The sequence below is a fragment of the Chiloscyllium plagiosum genome, unplaced genomic scaffold (genome assembly GCF_037043375.1).
Source record: "Chiloscyllium plagiosum isolate Xiang-an unplaced genomic scaffold, Cpla_swu_hap1 HiC_scaffold_53X, whole genome shotgun sequence".
NCBI classification, from domain to species: Eukaryota; Metazoa; Chordata; class Chondrichthyes; order Orectolobiformes; family Hemiscylliidae; genus Chiloscyllium; species Chiloscyllium plagiosum.
The window spans coordinates 19,194,781-19,214,838 of NW_028270191.1; the positions used below are offsets into that span (position 1 = coordinate 19,194,781).

The 20,058-nt window shown below is 40.5% G+C and overlaps 1 protein-coding gene across 3 annotated transcripts in view; it reads right to left on the reverse strand.

The window, feature by feature from the left end:
- Positions 1 to 940: 940 nt before the first annotated feature.
- LOC122543313 (5'-AMP-activated protein kinase subunit gamma-1) overlaps positions 941 to 20,058 on the reverse strand; it is a 61,742-nt gene continuing 42,624 nt past the window's right edge. For all 3 annotated transcript variants that reach the window (XM_043681830.2, XM_043681831.2, XM_087985550.1), the window contains 9 exons: positions 18,765 to 18,823; positions 17,875 to 17,920; positions 15,098 to 15,152; positions 13,195 to 13,321; positions 8,601 to 8,766; positions 7,931 to 7,968; positions 7,697 to 7,843; positions 5,839 to 5,932; positions 941 to 4,901 (listed from right to left, as the gene is read on the reverse strand). In XM_043681830.2, coding sequence (XP_043537765.1) covers positions 4,876 to 4,901; positions 5,839 to 5,932; positions 7,697 to 7,843; positions 7,931 to 7,968; positions 8,601 to 8,766; positions 13,195 to 13,321; positions 15,098 to 15,152; positions 17,875 to 17,920; positions 18,765 to 18,823 — 758 coding nt within the window. In that variant the 3' untranslated portion in view covers positions 941 to 4,875. The remainder of the gene's footprint in view (positions 4,902 to 5,838; positions 5,933 to 7,696; positions 7,844 to 7,930; positions 7,969 to 8,600; positions 8,767 to 13,194; positions 13,322 to 15,097; positions 15,153 to 17,874; positions 17,921 to 18,764; positions 18,824 to 20,058) is intronic.

Consider the following 20,058-nt stretch of genomic DNA (forward strand, 5'->3'; position numbering starts at 1 on the left):
ACAGTAGCGATGGGAAGGGCAAAGCTGTGGAAGGATTTGAAGAACCGCTTAACTTGGAGCCAATGTCAGCCAACAAGCACTGAGGCAGTGGGTAAATAAGATTTGCTGAGAGATTAGGATAGGGGCTGCAGAGCATTAAATTATGTAGAGTTTACAGAAGCTAGAATGTGGAAGGGTCAGCCCAGAGTGCATTGGAATTTAAACAAGACAAGACATCTGGTATGAAAACTGTGTCGACAGTACTTCACTGAGAGCACAAAAATACTCGGGCTGTACCATGACCTATGTTTATTTGCTGTTTCATGTAAAATCATGCTATAGCATGATTTTGGTATTAGATTGCATTCCATTTTTAATAAAAAGATATTGATGATGCTGGGAATCAAAAAAAAAGCGCTGGAAAAAACTGAGATCTGGCAGCATCTGTGGAGGGAGAGGGGGAGGCGAAGTTAAGATTGAGTCCGGTAAAATACTTCCTCGGAGTGGAAGAGTCATACTAGATTCAAACATTAACCCAGTTTCTCTCTCCATCAATACTGCCAGATCTGAGGAGTTTCTACAGCACTGTGTTAGTTGGAGGTGGAATTGTCAAACCCGAGTGCAGAAACAATAACAAGGAAGATACTTAGCACAACGTTGAGTGCAGTTTAACAGTTCAACCCAATGCAGCACTTGAAAGAACATTACACATTCATAATACAACCCCCCCAACTACCACCACACACACCATTCAAGAATCAGTCACACATTTATGGCATTCAGAAATAAACAAAATAAAAGATGCTTCAATTTCCTCCAAATTTCAGATAGCAATCTTAAGAATGATATTGTTTTAATTAACTTGCATTGGTATCTCTATCATAACAAAGACATCAAGCAAAATGAACCACATCATGAAATGAAGGGAATGTGGGTAAATTAAAATCCTGAAAATAAGTGACCCATGTTTTGAAGCATTTTATTTTAGTTTTGCTGATGATACAATCAATACTTCTTTCAGTGAGATTTCAAATCTTCACAAGGAAATGCAAAAAGAGTGCAAAGACTATTCTACTAGAGAGGTGTGTGGACTATGATCGGGATAAATACCATTTAGACTCCATGAAGAAATAACCACGGCACTTTAAGTTCACACTGATTCCATTGCAATTATCTTTTTTAAAATGCAACTCAGTTGTATTACATTAATGAACAAACCACATTCAGCAAAATATGAAACCATTTAACAAAACACAGAACGGTTTAAAAACAGAATTCAGACAATCTACAAAGCAATGCATAAGTGGCACAGAGTTGGCAAGTTTATTTCAGGAAACAGATGTTACAAGGATGGGAGGGAGTTTCCTTCGCATATTAAGAAAAAGATTTTCCTCCCCCTGCCAATACTCAAAACATGTTAAATGGACTCTTCTGCTCAACTTTGGTACTCTCTTGCTGTCCCTTCGGACTCCACACTGAATGGAACTTGAAAACATTTACAATTATTCATCAATCGCATCACTATTGGTTTAGACCCAAAGACTGATGAGCTTGTTCATCTTGCCCAGCAGGACAGCTGGAGGCCCATGCAAGAATCGCTGTGGCAACAGGAAGCAGCAGCAACACAAGGCCGGAAGAGAGGGAGGAAATGAGGAGGAACAAATTACAAAAAAAAAGGACAGAAATTCTTTTAACCTAGAAATGTCGATTTTTGCCACTAATTTCCCATTTTATTTCTGATCTGCAATTACCATTAGGAGTTCAAACGTTTTGGTATCTAAGGAATAAGATGCCCCACAACAGGAACAGATCAGCATGGAAACTTAGCAAATCCTCAATAGCTGGTGTGGGCCTCTATCTAGGTTATGTAAAAACTAATACGTCAAAAGTACTTAATTATTCGTAAAGCACTTTGAGATCTCCTGTGGTCAGAAAATGCCTTTCTTCTTTAGTGACATCATCACCATGACATAACAGTTAAATATGACATGAAATGCTGCCAATTTAAGTCGTGTCCCAATGAATACATATAATCAGTCATTTGTAAACCCAACACTGATTATTTTCATGATTGCCTGTAGAACTGCTGCTGGTGATTGTCCACTCCAGTGGACAATGCACTGGTTTCAGCAATCGTGAACAACTTCCTTTGGAGAAGCCTTGCTGTGCAGACTTTCCAGAATTAAGCAGTCAAAACTGGAATATCTGCATGGGGTGTAGTTGAAAAAGACTATATTCTTTCCAAAGATACATTTCTATTGTGCCACAAATGGGCCATATTATAAATTTAAAAATTTATGAATCGAACAGTCAAGCTTTGTTAAAATCCAGCAGGATGCTATACACTTTGGATAGGAAAGGGGAAAAATGCACCCTGAATTTTTTAAAAATTTTGTGCATGGGATGTGGCTGTCACTAGCTACAGCATTTACTGCCAGTCCCTGATTGTTCTGGAGAAAGTGGTGGTGAGCTGTCTTCTTGAACCTTCGCAGTGCTTGGGGGTGTAGGGACATCCAGAGCGCTGTGAGGCAGGGACAAGAATGGCTTTGGCTGTGAAAAGCCCACCACTAGCTCGCACATGAAGAACGGTCACTTGGGCAAAGGCAGCTAGCACCACACTCTAGAAAGAGGCAACATCTTCAGGAGTTGGGAGTAGAAAGCAGGGAAAAAATTGGGAAGAAATAATATCACGTGGTTGCCTTGACAAGATCTGAGAGGCTTGGGGCTTTTTGAAGTCTAAAGGTTACACACCAAAGGCTGGTTTTACAAAATTTGTTCTACTTCACTTTTGATACTTACAGTATAATCCCCTCAACAAAGTAGATTCAAAATTCATGCTGTACGTTTACAGTAATTTATTGCTGTACAAGGACAATATAACCATGTCAGGAGAATGACTGGCATCAACATTACTCAACCTACATTTGCACCTGCAGCATAGAAAATACCCATAATTTTTTCCTATTAATTACAATCAACTTACAAATGTGAAGTTAACTTTGTGTCTCATTCCAGCAGAGTGCTTGGTGGAGTGAATCCATATTGCTTAATGCTTTTTTTTTGGGGGGGGGGGGGGGGGCGGTGGCGGTGTGGTGGTGGTGCATGGTGGGGTTTGACGGTAATAGAAAACTACACACCATGCATCAAGCTATTACAGCTGTAAGAATTAGGTTCCCTTGCACCTTCAGCACAGACTAATCTGGTATTTAGCTGATTCACAACTGCAGCTATGATGATATCAGATTTCAGTCTAAACAATTTGGGCTTCTGCCTTTGTCTTACATCAGAATTCCTGACTCTCTCCGCTTAGGCATTGTCTTACCAAAATACATGACTAAAAGAAACTAAAGTACCCAACTACATTGGAACATCTGCGTTGCCATTTCGGAAAGTCCAAAATTCCAGCCACAACCACCAACTTGCAAACTACCACCTAATCAAAAGAAAAAAAAAAATCAGCACAGAATACTACCATACACACTGCACACAACTGGATCAAAGCTACATCTCATGAGTGGTGTAGTGTGAGGCTTACACATGTGTGCGCTCTGGGTCCAACTAGAATTCAAGGTAATAAAAGAAACCATTGTCCCAATTGATGTTCCAACGATCAGCAACACTTCCAACCCCGGTGCAACAATATTCCAGGAGTCTGACATCAAAAATCAATAAATCAATCTTCATTCAGATTTGGTTTTGTTTGTAGAAATGAAAAATAAACCAGTTTCTGACACTCAAATCCATAAGCAATAAAATGATATGGAAAAAATCTGTGACAAAAATGAGACTCCAGCCCAGAATTAAAGCATGTATAATCACCATTTTCCAAGGAATGAAGAAATACAATTTATTTGTTTAAGTATCATGACAACCAATTTGATATTTGCTTTTGTCTTCAGACTTTTGAGGTGTTAGGCTGGACATTCTTCCCAGTGGTTGTAGCTTTGAAAAGCCAAACTCCATTTGGTCCACTTCAGAACAGGACCATCTGAAATTAAAAGCTGCCTTAAATAGCAAGTGATTTTAAGATGTGATATCACTGCAGAAACTTTCAATGGAATTCCACTGTTGGAAGGAATACTTGAAATTGAAATGCAGTCTCTTAACTGGATTTGAAGGGAGAGGCTCCAGGAAGGCGAGGCACAGATCCTTAAAAGTGTTTTAGCCAGAAGTGCAAAAATAATCTAACCGTGCAAATCAAACCGTTAAGATAACCACTTGCAATCTTTTGGTGTGAATGACATCACATTGCAAAGGATAAAAGAATACATCAAAAACAGGTTTTTTTTTGGAAGTGGGTGTCTGATAAATTAGGTACTGAACTTGTCCAACACCTCAGTCAAAAAGACAATTACACAGTATTTCTGTAACCTGTTTTTCAGTAATTATGTCTGTATTGCTCAGAATTTTAAACACATTTGAGTAAAAGCAGTGAATAACAGGAGTAGTGTCACTGTTTCAAGCTGTTCTGGTTACATAAATTGGATAATATTAAGCATTGAACAGATAATCAAACTTAAATCAAAGTACAAAAAAAAAGTCATGCTCAGAAAATGAAATAACCAGTCCTATTAATAGACTTCTCATAGCTATCCATCTGAGGTAGGATGGGATAATAAGAACGAAAGATTCAGTTCCTTTGACCTGACCTGCAGTATCATTTCAGTGGGCACAGAAGTCAATGGCTTTATGCAGAAAGGTGCAGAAACAGTTCAAATTTCAATCAAAATGGCAATACTGAGCAGTAGCCAGGGTCCTTCTCTGTTTTATGAAACAGCACTGCGCTGGTGAAAAACCATTGTGCCACCATGGGTGCATATCCTTGGACAAAAGATTTCCAGGCCGGTGAGGTCTCAATGTGGGGTCGATCTTACAGGTAGATTTTATGCACATCTTTCACTGTCCAAGCTTGGAAGAATTACCTGAGGAGAAAATTAGGAAAACACTTCATGTTTTGTCATGTTGGAGTATCTGATTGGTTAAACACTCAGCATATTAAGAGCCACTAAGTCTTAATTAAACTTTACCAAAGTGAGGCAGTGAGACAAAGTACCAATGTTATGTAGGGCAGGTACACTGGTTCACAATCCAAGAACGAACACGAGGAAGTGTTTCAATAGCCAGCTAATCACATCACTGGAATCAATCTCAGTGGATGAGGATGAGACAGACCTTTCTTTTGTACAAGTCTGTTAATGTAACTTAAGACAGCAATAACTATTTAGACATCAACATTATACCATGGCAGCAAAGACTGCAATATTAATATGCTCCTCGATAAAATTCAATAAAACAATAATTTATCACACTAGAATGTGACCTATCTTGAGATTTCTTTGTGAACCCTTCCTTTCTTCTAATACCATGAATTACCACTGCCACCACAGTTCTATCTCTCTCGCTCTCTCTCACACACACATGCACACACAAAACAAGATCAGGGCTTAACGATTATCTCATTAAATTCAAAATAATATGAACCAAAATGAATGTGCCTTTTCACGACTCTTACAAAAGTGAAACCTTGATCCATCTCTTGATTTATCTTGTGCCACTCAGCGAGAAAGACATTCAGTTTATCTTAAACCCAATGCAAACGATGTTTCTTCTGAAAGAAATTACCCAAGGCAACCAATACCTGGGTGAGCAGAGGTTGCCATACTCCTCAGTAAGAGGAATGAGGGGAGCATTTGGAGTGGTTTCAGTATGGGTTAGTCTGTCTCTAACAGGGTGGAATACACACTCTATATGATCGAGCAGAGGTTGATATTACATGATACGTTCAAAGGAATAGAGATCGAGAGCCACAATTGCATCTTTACTTGCTTTTAACAACTGGATTGTAGAGTATATACTTGCCTCCTCCAGTCAGCACCAGTGCCTGTAGAATATCAGAGAGTGAGACAATCCCCTTTACCACATCATGATCATCAACTACCACTAACCGATGAACCTACAAATAGGAAAAGACCTGATCAGTAACAAGTAGCTATGAAATGGTTAATTTCATGACAAATTAATGCTTTTTAGCAATAGTTTACTAGTTCTTTTCACTCAACTAAAAACAAAAGCTGGTTTCACACATCTTGGCAGTTCAATTTCTATTCCCTCCCTCCATCAAGGTAGTGACGCATTGCAGTGCTTTGAAGGAAGCATATTCATGCCTCCACAGTGCAGAAGATACTGGGCAGATATTAGATTTTCAAGGAGAAAAACAACAGATTGGAACTGGGAGAAACGAACATGGCTAAGCTTGAGAGCTGCCAAGTTGCTTTGCTATTTTTTTCAGTTCATCTGTACTGTAAAGGATGTGCTTCCTGGCCAATTGTAATATCCCATGGATACTTCCGTATAAGGCAGTATCACAAATCTTCAAAGATAAAGAAATTGCTGTCATGCTGGGGCCTTGAAATGAGATTTTACCATTTGCTGCTCAATGAAGTGAAAGATACCCATGCACAAGTTTTAACTACAGTTATTAATGAGGTATTCCTTCTGCTATGCTGCTGGAATGTCTGTTCTGTTAAAGTCTCCAACAAAATCAACAATGTTCTCTATTGGTATGTCAAACCCTAAGAAATTCAAAGGTTTAACCTGAAATTTCACGGAAAGGAAAATGAAATAAATAGAAATCAAAAAAATCTCACTTCAATCACAACAGAATTTGGAAAAGAGGCTGTAATGTTTATTCCAAATACTAAGATGGAGAGAGTATTTGATTTTTAATCAGCAGAGTTTTAAACAGTAACGTATTTTCTACCTCTGGTGCTGTCTCGTGTAGGGAGCCCTTTTGTCACAAAAAGTTATTAATGGGATCCATAGGATGGGTTGCTCCTGTGCTCAGGTGTATGGGAGGGTAAAATGAGATTGAGACACCAGCTAAACAGTTTCAGTCTCTCACTGACCCAAATTAAAATTGGGGAAGTTTAATTTCCTATGAATCCACTAAAAATTGCTGAATACACAAGGAAATGCAATCACGGAAGCCAACTATTTTGTGCACTAGGCACTTCCTTTCAGAGAAGGAAAAAGAAAAACATAACTGCAAACACAACAGCCTGCATTTACATAGCACCTTTAAGAGGAGAAAACATTTCAATGTACTTCACAGGAATGTCAAAATTTGACAAGAAGCCACCCAAGGAGATACGAGGGCCAAAAGACTAAAAGCCTGGTGAAGTGTGTTACATTTTAAGGAGTGTTAAAGGCAGGTAACAAGACAAAAATACACAGTAAAACCAAACAACTGCAAAAAAAAGTGCAGGCAACAGAGCTGTTCAAGAAGTAGTGTGCACTATTTAAAATTCTCTGCACCACTTAAGGGGATATTGCAATGGTTCAGTGCTTGCCCAGTGAATCAAACCTAACTAAGTTGCCAGTTTGCACTGTGGGAGGTGGGAATGACCAACTTTGCTCTCAGTGCTTCCAGATTTTTTTGGGGCGGGGGGTGAGGGTGAGGGTAGTGGATGGTGGAGTGAGAAACAAACCAGGGTTTCCACTCCAATCCACTGTCCAAACAATTCTGTCGAGAGTCACACAGGAAGAGTAATGAACTGGAAGTGTCCAGCAGTTGCGGGACTATATTAGCATTTTCTGGGGAGGACGCAAGTGGGTGAATGAAAAAGACAATTTAGAACAGTTCTGACATGTCACTGATCCATAATTTTAAGCAATAACTGTTCTATTAGTTGTCCTTTTAAACCTCCTTTTCCTGTACCTCTGCTTCCACAAGCCGATTGATAATCGTTTCAAGGGTTTCATGCTTGTAACACTTCAGTACCCCTTCAAAGTACTGAGAGCGGTGCAGTAGTGCTTTTGTTACAGTAATATCCAGGTTGTTGTAGGTCTTCTCTGCAGCAAGATTCTAAAGTACAAACATTTAATTAGAGAATGGTCTCAGAGCAATAAGAAAAAATATTTGAGTAGATATATGCTGCTACAAGATACTTACAATGACATCAAACTTAGAGTAGATATCTCCGACTCGCCCTACATAGGGAAAGACAGGAACACAGTTAACATAACACAGGAAGTACTCCTCAGGTCAGAACAACACTGGAAATAGAATATTTAGGAGCAATTAAATTGAATAGAGCAAATAATTTATCTGGTCTTCTCTACTCACTGGCACAATAGCAAGCAAGTGAATCTCTCTGAATTCGGACTGTCTTCACTATTTAATTCAAGCGGTGTAATGTAGATTTTCCATAATGACCAAGTAAAGCTACTGTTCATATGACTTATGCATTTAGGCTAGATTTGTTTAAACCAGAAGAGAAAGATAAACTTGACTGAATTGCAGTCAAATGGATTGGGACTATCCAGTCTATTTTCAGCTTTTGGCTAATAATCCATACTGCTGCAGATTTTACTATCCTGACCAGCCAACCTCAACAGAGTGATGTTTAACCTGTATAAATAAAGTATTTACAAAGAAAAGTTAAAATTGCATTGAAACCAAATTTCACTACATTAGTAAAAACTGCTTGGTTATTATTGAGAAATTGTGGTGTTGATCAACAGTTACAGCTAACCTTTGATGTGATCTGCTTTACTTGTGTGAACTAGCGGCACAACCAAATGTGCTGAGATGGCCAATAAACATAAGAGTTTAATTTTACCAGATTCATCCACAACAGGCAACGCAGATACTCTTTTTTCCACAAAGATTCCCAAAGCCACATAAATGGGAGTATTTTTGTTCACCACTGCAATGTTCTTGTATGTTCCAATGTTCAACTCTTCCAGCGTTTCAGACATAAAATCTGGTTTGGGCATCTCTGAGATCTACGATAATAGGTTAAGAAACACAGCAAACATTTATACAACATCAAAGAATCAAATCAAATGGATTTAGGTCAACTGATGAAAATGATAAAATTGTAAATGATATTGAATTAGGGTTTTAAAATGTACTTTTCTAAAGTAACACAATAAAACGTATGTGTCTTTCTAATCCGCAATCTGGAATAAGTCTCTTTCTTCCTCCCCTCTGCACACCAAACAGCAAAGAACTTCTTAAATCTACCACTGTGGCTCAGTAGCAGGCTTTGTAATCACAAGTTTCTGGTTTTAAGCCCCAACCCAGGGCTTGAATACCAAAATCAAGTCCAGTACAGTGTGTGCTGACATCACCATAAATTGCTCAGTGCACATTACCCTGCCAGTACTGCAGTGACAAGTTCACTGATAGCTGCTGTGCTGACTTGGTTGCCACCATTAAGTGATTCACAAAGGGTGCATATGCAAACAATCTTGCTGGGCTGTCAGGACATAGCCTGATATTTATTTAGTCATGATTTTTATTGCCTCATCATACTCCGCCCTTCACTTGAAACCTGTCAGATTATCTCTCTTCTAGCCTGATGAGTGTTATTTGGTCCCAATGTATGCGCGGGATAAATCTAATCTTTATCCTGTTAATATCACATTTCAGCAATATGACTACTAGCTTTTGGCAACAATCATGGTCTATGAAGAGTAGAGGTAAATATTTTCATTTACTTCTAGATATTTATCAAAAATTATTCTTGGATTAAATATTCCCTATGCTGCTCCTAATCCAGGTCTATGTCCAGAGTGTGTTTCACCAATTTCTGCTTCAAATGTGTTAATATTTCTTTTGGTTATGATTTTCAAGATCATTTTAGAAAGATAACTAATTAAGTTTATTGTTCTAAAATGATTGCCATTGCTTCAAGGTTCTTAGATATTTTAACAAATAATGAATATGTCAAGTCACTTGGAATATATCTTTTGGTACTTAATTGACCACAAATTTCTGTTATCACTTCTCATTCTGTTTCTCCAAAGGTTCTCACATGCTCTGCTATTTTTCTTTTCATCTGAGCCTGGATATTTTCTTGCATTCAGTTTCAAAGTGTACTTTACCTCAGGTATCTTAAAGGTTTAGCTCATTGTTTGCTTCTATCTTTAAAAAGTCTCCCTCGGTTTGGATCATTGTACAATTAATTTCTATATTCTGTCCATCTTTTTGCTGCTCCATTCCTTTCAAACAATATTTTCATCACCTTTGTTCTCCAATGACCCACAACTGTTATTCTTATAGCCTGTTAAAGATTTCAACTGTAGTGTAAAACTCTCATTTTAGGATTTCTTTCTGACTTTAATGTTTTGTCACGCATCGCATTACATCATTTCAATTTAGTCTGCCAACATGTATTCTTGACAGTTTCAACATTGAGAAGAAATTCTGGTGTCTTTCTTTTCTTTCTCCTTCCAATCTTTGCTAGTATCTCAACTGTTATCCATTGCTTGTCTCTTATTTTTCTGTTGGTAACATTTCCTTTGCAGCATGTTGTATACTCATTCATACTTCCCATTTGCTTTCTATGTCTTGTTCTGGGAATTCTGTTTGTTCAATCCACAATCCTGAAATATTCGCTCTTCGTTTTAACTTGAAGGGCAAACACCTCTGACATTGTCACCCTTCAAGATGTCAAAATCTAGATGGTTGTACATCAGTTTCATTTTTGGTGTTGTAAGTTTTGCTACAAGGAGACAGTGATCTGAATTAATAGCTGTATCAAATACATACAAATGTTCTTTATACTGCTTCTAAAATGTTGCTTCACAGACACATAATCTGTTTGATTTCTAACATTCAGAGAATCAGATAAACATCCGGGATAAGAATTGGAGACAAGAACATAAACTTGTGATATACTGATCACACAGCACTACTTGCAGAACCAGGAGAGGCCCTACAAAATATCATATGTCAGGTAAAATTTAGAAGCTTGGAATCTTTATTGTTTTTGTCTGTTTGGTGTTCATATTAACGGGAGTTAGAAGGAAGACATGGGAAGAAAGTAGATGAGCGATTGATGCGAATGGTATCACACTGCAACAAGTAGATACCCTTTATCCTAACTGGACAAACTGAACTGAACTGGCACACGCGATACAGAAAGTTAGGACAAGAAGAGATATGATGTAAAACTCAAGCTTGAAACAAGGGAAAAAAAACTTAAGATGCTACATTCTATCCACTTTGCCAGTGACCACAGAAACCTGACAATAAAATTAGATCTATGGAAGACAGTAGAAATGTATGAAATGCGGATGTTAAGATGTGCTAAAAATTCTATATACAATCAATAAGTTATAAGAGGAGGTATTTGAAATCACAAGAGGAAAATAACTCTTTAAAAAATGACATCCCGAAAACAAAATGTTAGTATTTTGGTTGTTGATCAGAGCTGAAAAGCTACAGAGATCTCTTCCAAAGGGGAAAGTGAAGGGGAACAGAAAGACGGGCTGACTTAAACACAGTAGGATGAAGATGTCACAGAGCAGTTGTAGACGAGCTACAATTGCTAAGTGAGGATGGTGCAAGACAGACTAGTGCGAAACACCATGGCAGTAGATCTCCCAGCACAGGAGTGGACACATGCAGCAGCTGACAGAGTTTGAATAATGGAAGAAAATAAGTTAATAGATGGATTGATGTCTTCCCCTCACTCAAGCCCACTTCCTGGCTGATATACCCATGGAAAAGTCAGTGGTCTAGACCATTTTTGTGGAAGATAAAATGGAGGGGGGAGGCCAAGGCAGACATGGATATAGATTGTGGTTAGTGGAGCATCACTCATTGCTGGTACTCAAGTTTTCCCACCTGTCTCAGCAGCAAGGTCTGCAATATCAGGTCTGCAATATCAGAATTTTATTCCATACCAAAGTCATAAAGTCATTCAGGATGAAAACAGGTCCTTGGGTTCGAGTCCACGCCGATCACGTTCCCAAACTAAACCAATCCCACTTGCCTGCATTTGGCTCATAGCCTTCCAAACCTTTCTTATTCAAGTACTAATCCAAAATGTTTTACATGTTATAGGTCTGAGCAATGAAGGCAAGCATGCTAAACACCTTAACTACCCTATCTACCTGTGACACAAATTTCAGCAAATTACATATCTGAACCCAAGCCAATCTCATTTAAACCAAATTGTGAAATATGGGTAATCTCTCACTATTTAAACTCAACTACACAAGCACCAATTTCCAGAAGCAGACCATATCCCCTATGAACTGAATACCGCAGCCTCATGTATAACATGAATGGAACTGTGGGGTACAGGACTTATAAATGCTGTCAGTGGGCATTTACATCAGTGATTACGAAGGCTACTGAAATGTCCACTTAATATCAAACTGCAACGTACAGGTTTAAATTCATTTACATGAGGGATAGCTATACAGAAGGTCCATGGCAAGTGAAGTGGTACAACCCTTCAGCTGTTGCAAAATCAAGGAGCTCTAAATTCAACAAGTATATCACAGAACATTGCACAAACGTTAACCATTTTTGCCATCTCACATGAGATGGGCAGTATAAAGCATGGGAATCGACATTTCAGGCATAAGCCCTTCATCAGAAAGTGGGGGTTATGCTCGAAATATCAATTCTCCTGCTCCTCAGATGCTGCCTGACCTGCTGTGCTTTTCCATCACCACACTCTCAACTCTGACCTCCAGCACCTGCAGTCCTCATTTTCTCCAGTATAAAGCATAGAACTGAAGATCAGAGGAACACCTGTGTTTAGATGCTGTCCTGTGACCCCAAAAGATATATTTCCCAATGAGTTCAAACAGATTTCTAACAGCAACAAAGGCAGTAGTTAGATGAGAAGAATGAGATGGGAAGAATGCAATTATTTGACCCCAACCTCCAGAGAAGCTATTCAGAATATCTGATGTGAACCTGCACAGTTGCAAAAATTGCATGCTACTTTACTTCCCCAGCGACAAAATACTTTATCCCAACCACAGCTAACTGACCTTAATACTGGGCTGTTTTATCTAAAGCTAGAGGGAAATAATACAGCACAAATGTTTCTGAATACAACTTGGGAGCCTGGCTTTCATTGCAGTATGAGTTCTCTTGATAGCATCACTTCAAGGTTAGAAGAGATTTTGCTCAGTGATGTAAACTTACCTTAAATAATGAGAGAAATCAAATGCAATGACACAATTTCAACTCTGCGTTACTTAATCCCTTAGGTGACAAAATCAGATCTCTGACGCAACATGGCCATATCAGAATAACCTCAGTGAAAAATGGTTTAAATTTCAAAGTTACTTCTGCTCGAAGTTAAAAACTGCCACCAAAAAAAGATGACACCCAAAATTTTTCATGTGCGCCCTTGTGGAGGTGACTGAATTCACCTCACTTTACTAGTCTGAGATACTTACAAAGAGTTTGAGAAACTTTAGGATGCGCTTGTGTGTGAGAATGTAGAGTGTGTTCCCTGTCAACGGATCGACGACTGGAAGACGGTGGATTTTGTTCTTGATTAGCGATGAAACTGCATCGTACAAGCTGCAATAATGGAAAAGGTTGAGAAGTTGACATGTTGGCATCACATGACACAAGGATTCACTTAAGTTCAGAATGGTCATTGCAATTTTAAAAAATGCACAAATGAAAATCAAAAAAAGGATTTCTCATCAAGGATAAATAACATTGTAATCAAATAGAATTAGGATAGGAGTCCCAGGCCAGTGACAGTTAAAGATCAGCGATATAGTTCCATGTCAGAGTGAAGAGAGACTTGGAGGGAACTTGCAGGTGGTTTCACTCCCATGCACCTACTGCACTTGTCCTTGAAGGTGGAAGTGGTCGCAGGTTTGGAAGATGCTGTCCAAGGAGCATTAGCAATTTGCTGCAGTGAGTCATTTGGTGATATGCACTGCTGCCACTGTGCGTCAACAATGGAGAGGCTGAATATTTAAGATGGCAAATGCTGTGCCACACATTCATACTATCAGACATTTACTTCAATATATAGAAATGAAAATACAACCTAAAGCCAAAATACCTTACACTAATCCAGTCCAATTAAATTTTGATAGATAAACTCAAATACAAATCTTAAAAGAGCTTTCATGTTTCAAGTTACCTTACACTCTGCTTTGAATTGTTTTTTCTTCCACATATTCCTAAAACACAACCGAGACACCAAGATCCCTCCCACCCTGCATTCTTTGTCTCCCTCCCCACTCCATTCCATCCCTGGCCTCCCTGCTTGCTCTAACTCCTCTCATCCCCTCCATTTCCCATCCCACCATGCCCTTAACATTCCCTTGCGACCCAATCCCTCTCCCTCTTCATACTCCCCCAATCTCTCTCCCTCTTCACACTCCCCTCCCACACACCCACCCCCATCCCTATCCTGGCTGCTCTCCCAACCTTTCCTCAACCCTTTCCCCACTCCAGCCTCCCTCCCCAACTCCCTCTCTACCCCATTCCACTCAGCCCCAGCTCCCGTCAACCCCAGACCCTCCATCCTTACCCCTCCCCCCTCCCTAACCCTCCCCCCTCCCCACCCCATCACCCCTTCCTACCCCATCCCACCCCGCCCCCGCCCAACCTCCCTAACCCACCCCCGGCCTCCTTCCTGACCCCACCCAACCCCATCCCCTGCTTCTCTCCCGACTCCATCCCCACTCCCTCCCATCTCGGGCCTGCCTCCCCAATCCCTTCCATCCCACATCCCCAGCCAGACTGTGTCGTCAGGTGGCTCTGTCCCAACCCCATCACCGCCCAACGCTTCCCTGTGGCCCTGCCCTCCGGCTTCTGCCCTCTCGCCACACCATTCTCCTCCCTCCTGCGCCCTGGTCTCCCTTGCCGACTCGGCTTCCCTTCCTGCTCCATTCCCTTCCTGCGTCAAGGCCCTAGTCTCCCTCTTCGCAGCCTCCATGTTCTCCCACATCCTTTTCTGCCTGCGTCTATTTCTAGTACCCTGATGTCCTTCTCTCCCCCCACTAGGCCCACCCATCATACGCCTGCCTCTTTCGTCAGCTCTCATGGTTGTTTGGAACCTGAAAATTTCATGCAAAACTTCAATCCCCAAACCCCAAAGTATTTGTGTTATCCAACAAATGTTCTGCTGGCAACTGGATGAACAAAACTGCCAACTGAACTCTTACAAGAGGTCATAAAGGACCTCTTACATAAGAGTCCTTTCACAATTCAGAACCTTTTGACCAAATAACTGCAGGTTCTACAGAAAGATGACCAAATAATCAGGTGGAATGCATGTTGTCAAGCCAGATTAAAGCACACTGCCACACAAGATTAGCACATTTTAGTTACCTGGCATTTGGAGAGATGCTCACCAAGGGTTTAAATGAATCCTGCAAGTAAACCTCTGATGAGACAAAGAGGAAAAAAGTAAAAGTCAATGAGTGGCAATACTAAATAGATGTCATAAGAAACCACAATAAACAAAAAGGATCTTTTATATTCAGATAGCTAGATCATTTACAGCATTACAGGACAATGGCAAGACTACACCTGGAACACTGTGTACAGTTCTGGCCTCCTTAAGGAAACAGTGCAGAGAAAGTTCATTTAGCTGATTTCTGGATGAAGGGTTTATCTTATGAGGAAACTTTGAGCAGATTGGGCCTATACTCAGTGGAGTTTAGAAGAATGAGAGGTGATATTATTGAAAAAGACGACCCTGCGAGGGCTTCACAGGGTGGATGCTAAGAGGATGTCTTTTGAGGGGGCATAGTTTAAAAGTAAGGGGAGAAATTTCTTCTCTCAGAGGACTCTTAGCCTGGAATTCTGCTCCAGAAAGCAGTGGAGACTGGCTCATTGAATATATTCAAGGCTGAATGATTTCTGATTGGCAAGCATGTCAAGAGTTATGGGGAGAGGAGGCAGACAGGAAAGTAGAGTTGAGATCACAATCAGACCAGCCATAATATTATTGAATAACAGAGCAGGCTCAAGGGCTGAATGGTTACCTCTTGCTGCTGACTTGAATGTTGTTACTGCCACAATAATAAAATCCTTGCATATTCCCAGACAAAGAAACCAGAATTCAAGTACAACATATAAGGCATTCTCTTCCATTATCACTACTGGAGCTCTAAATAAATCAAAAGCAGAACACTAAATGCTGGAAATTGGAATGATCAACAGAAAACACTAGAAACGTGCAGAAGACAGGCTGCATCTGGAGCAAGGAACAGTGTCAATGCTGCTACTTGAAATGTCATTGGTCTGAATTGTCAACTCTTTCTCTTAAAATAAGCCAATGGTAAAGGTGTTCAACTTACATTTCTAAAATCAAAGAGCAAAAATGTTAAATCACAAATGACTTAGCACCAGAGCCTGACTGAGATCAGTTCATTCAGCACTGATTAGGGCTGCAATCTTAGACCTCACCAGTTTATAAAGTACCTTTAGCACTGAGCGAGCATTGACCCACCTCCCTCCCCATCGCACAAGCTCCTTACATATTTCCAGGTTAATCTTGTTTAGTACAGAGTTCAATACAACCAGGAGCTGCCAGCAATCCAAACTAATATATTCTTTAAAAAGACACTTATCATACTATATTCAAGGAAATAGTGATTCTGCTAGTGGTGCTGAGGGGTGGGAGGAGAAGAGCATTCCAAACATGTTTACAATGCCTTTTTCTTTGCTCAACTGAAACATGATTGAGCAAAAACAGACTGGAAATGGCTATTTGAAAGCAAATTAATGGCGAAGCAGTGAAGAAGCATTCAAAGAGGGTGACAGTGATGGCAAGAAAGAAAACATGACACAAACACAATGGCCCAAATGGTCTGCTTTAGTTGTGTAACTTTTTAAGGACTCTGTTGTGGGGAAAATCACCAGCCTTGGATTCAGAGTCGGGGTTCAATGACAGAGTTTCATGCACAAGGAAATACTGGAGCTCCGGGAGAGAGAGCAATACCAACAGCACAGTGGTCAGCTGTGAGTCTTCTCTCTACCCGGAGCACATGTCAAGAAACATTTATACATTTTGTAATAATAGGTCAGTGATGAGGTTATTGTCTTTGTAACATGATTTGTTTATGGTAAACATTACAGAACCGTTAATAGTTTCGGTGCAGTCATTGTCAGTTTCAATGTCTGCGCGGAAATCCATTGCTCGAGTAATGGGCGCTAATCACTCTTCCTGAGAAGGACGACTACTGCAGCCCTGGCTATTAGTACTCTGTATTGAGTCTGTATCAGACTGTTAGCATTTCTATCAAAAGTATTGGCTGGACCCAGACACTTCGACGGGCAGTGTACGTTACTAATGTGTATTCTCTCCCCCACCTGCCTTAAACTAATCGACTAAGTTGTGACTGCATTGTGCTGACATTCTGCTGGCCCCAGGCATTGTCTGTGTTTGCTCTGCTGTCTCTCTCCATACTGTGGTCCAGTGGCCATCTTGTGTGTCAAGTAGCCAACGTATGGCTCAGCGGCCATCTTGTGTGTCTGCGTGCCCAGTGTCACCCTGCCCCATGCCATCTCCCACTTCAACTCCAATTGCAGATGATGGTTGATAAATGCAAGGGACACTTCAAGAACAGCACTGGCATTTGTTTTCAGGAAAAGGAAAAGTCGATTCTGATTAACTTTTTACATACTGAAGTTTTCCAAAGATGTTTGTGCACATTAACAACAGTGTAACCTGTTTAATTTTTCAGCAATTTGATTCTTTAAAGTGCACCCTTCTCTTTATTCCTTAAAAATATACCCTTCAATGTGCCTTGACAATAAAGGATCTGCAAACTATGAAGCAATGGAGCTATCCAAGTAGAAGGCAACCACCAGCAGACAACAAAAGCTCCTTCAGCTGGCTTACCGCTTAATAAGCATAAACTACTGTCTGGTTAAGTCCAAGATCCCTTTGGCAAAATAAATTAATCAAACTGACTTCAAGGTCCAACAACAGATTTTCACAACTTCATACCAGTCTCTCCCTTTTCTGCAATGCACAGATAGTAGGACTCAACTTTCTCCTCTACCCTACGACATCCTTATTATAACCCATTGCCTTGCCCCTCACAACTTTAAAATTCTGCGGGTCAACACTCACTCTCTCTGTTATCTTACTTTACCTCGCCACGTTTCTATTTTGTGTTCCTCCAGTTCATAAATCTGAACCTGTGTGGGAAAGGAAAAAAAAAAGAATTTGAAATTAGCCACAATCCCCAGAAGCAGATTGGTAAGTTGCTGCCATCCCACCAGCCACTTCTGTGCACTCTCCCCCACTCATCTTAATGCACCTGAAACAATGGGAACCTTCACGCAAAGTACTTCTATAATTGAATAGCAGATTCATTGGAACTAACTAAAAACATGCATTTTTGTAGCACCTTCTGTGACGTGCATTGCAAGCTCCCACAAACAGCAATGTGACGTTGACTAGATCAGGTGTTTCACCGATGCTGGCTGAGGGTTAAATGTTGACCAAGACACTGGGGAGAACTCCCCCCGATCTTCTTCAAAATACTGCCATGGGACCTTTTACATTCCCCAGAAAGGGTTAAATGCAGGTCGGTCTCCCCTTTGTCTTCAGTATTGAAGGAAAAACCACGGGATCAAGGAAATTCAAAGTAGGATGCCTGTAAGATAACTTATCTTAGCAAAACCAGTAGAAGGGCAGCTACAATTCGGGATAAGGGGTGGGACCATAGCTGGGACCAAGTGGTGAAGGTATCAGTGGGTGGGTACTGCTTATGGAAGTGCACCACAGCACAAGAACCCTTCAAGGCAGGTGAAGTGAAAACTTGGGGATAAATTGGGCAATATTTATGCAGTGGTGCAGCTGAAAATAGATCTCCACTGAGTTGGAGGTAAGGCAGGCTATGACTCTCGTTTAGCATCAGCTTACCACAAAACAAATGCACACTTCAATCACAAAAAATCCTTCTTAATACCAGAGTATTTAAGATTAACTGCAGTCCCAGCTTACACACACACACACACACAGAGACAGCAAACGTACCAGCGGCGACTTGTAGTATCGGTGTAAAATGTTAATGAAATCGGTGATTGTGAGCATGCCTGCAACAGAAGACCAGTCAAAAAGAAAATATTATTTCTTTCCAATACATATTATTAAAATTAACTTTAATTTGCAAGTCCTACATTAAAAAGGGACTTGTTAAACAATGAAAGCAATGTTTTGCCCAGCACTGAGGATGGACATGAATGAACAACCATCAGTTTGTTTCAATGGCAGTTTACAACTGATTTACAGATAAATAAAATTGCAATCTCAGTAACTCTAACTGTTCAGTGCCTGGTGGCACATCATTGTGTAGTATGGTGACCCCACTTCTTGTGCTTCACTCCTATGAGCAAGCCATCTCATAAAGAGCAACAGCCCTGCTGCTTTAATTCGACACATTTGGGCTCTTCCTGAGTGCTGTATGTAATGGGAAAGTACAAATTCCTACATTGCCAGCAAAAGTCACCTGAAAAGTGTGACATTACAAAACCCTGGCAAAACAAACAGGTTTCTAATGTCTGAATAACAGTAATCTGTGGCAGCACTATTTAGATTAGATTACATTACAGTGTGGAAACAGGCCCTTCGGCCCAACAAGTCCACACCGACCCGCCGAAGCGCAACCCACCCATGCCCCTCCTTACCTAACACTATGGGCAATTTAGCATGGCCAATTCACCTGACCTGCACATCTTTGGACTGTGGGAGGAAACCGGAGCACCCGGAGGAAACCCACGCAGACACGGGGAGAACGTGCAAACTCCACACAGTCAGTCACCTGAGGCAGGAATTGAACCCGGGTCTCAGGCGCTGTGAGGCAGCAGTGCTAACCACTGTGCCACCGTTACTTTCTAATGACCAAAAAGCAGCAGCTATCTAGACCCCTCTTTAATCATTGTACGTGTGTTGGCAATTAGCAGCACTTTGCTTCACACAAGCACAGCTGAAAGCTTGGATTTACAACAATGAGAAGGGCACTGAAATCATAACTGTCCTCTTGTATTGCTGCGAAAACAGAACAGATCTTTCTCTCATTCAGACAATATGAAAGGTGGCACTGAAAACCCGTCTTCGCAGTCCACTCACCTGAGAGAACAAGGAGGACCATCACCTCACTCCAAAGGAGAGCAAGCAAATAATGTCATGGCTTTGTGCAATTTAAACATCCCGCATATAGTTTGAATCAAATAATTCACTTACCAGCTTCGTAGCTGGAAATCAGGAGGTCAGTTAACTCAGTATAGACGATTGCAGCTCAAATCCAAGACATTCCTGACCTACTTGCTGA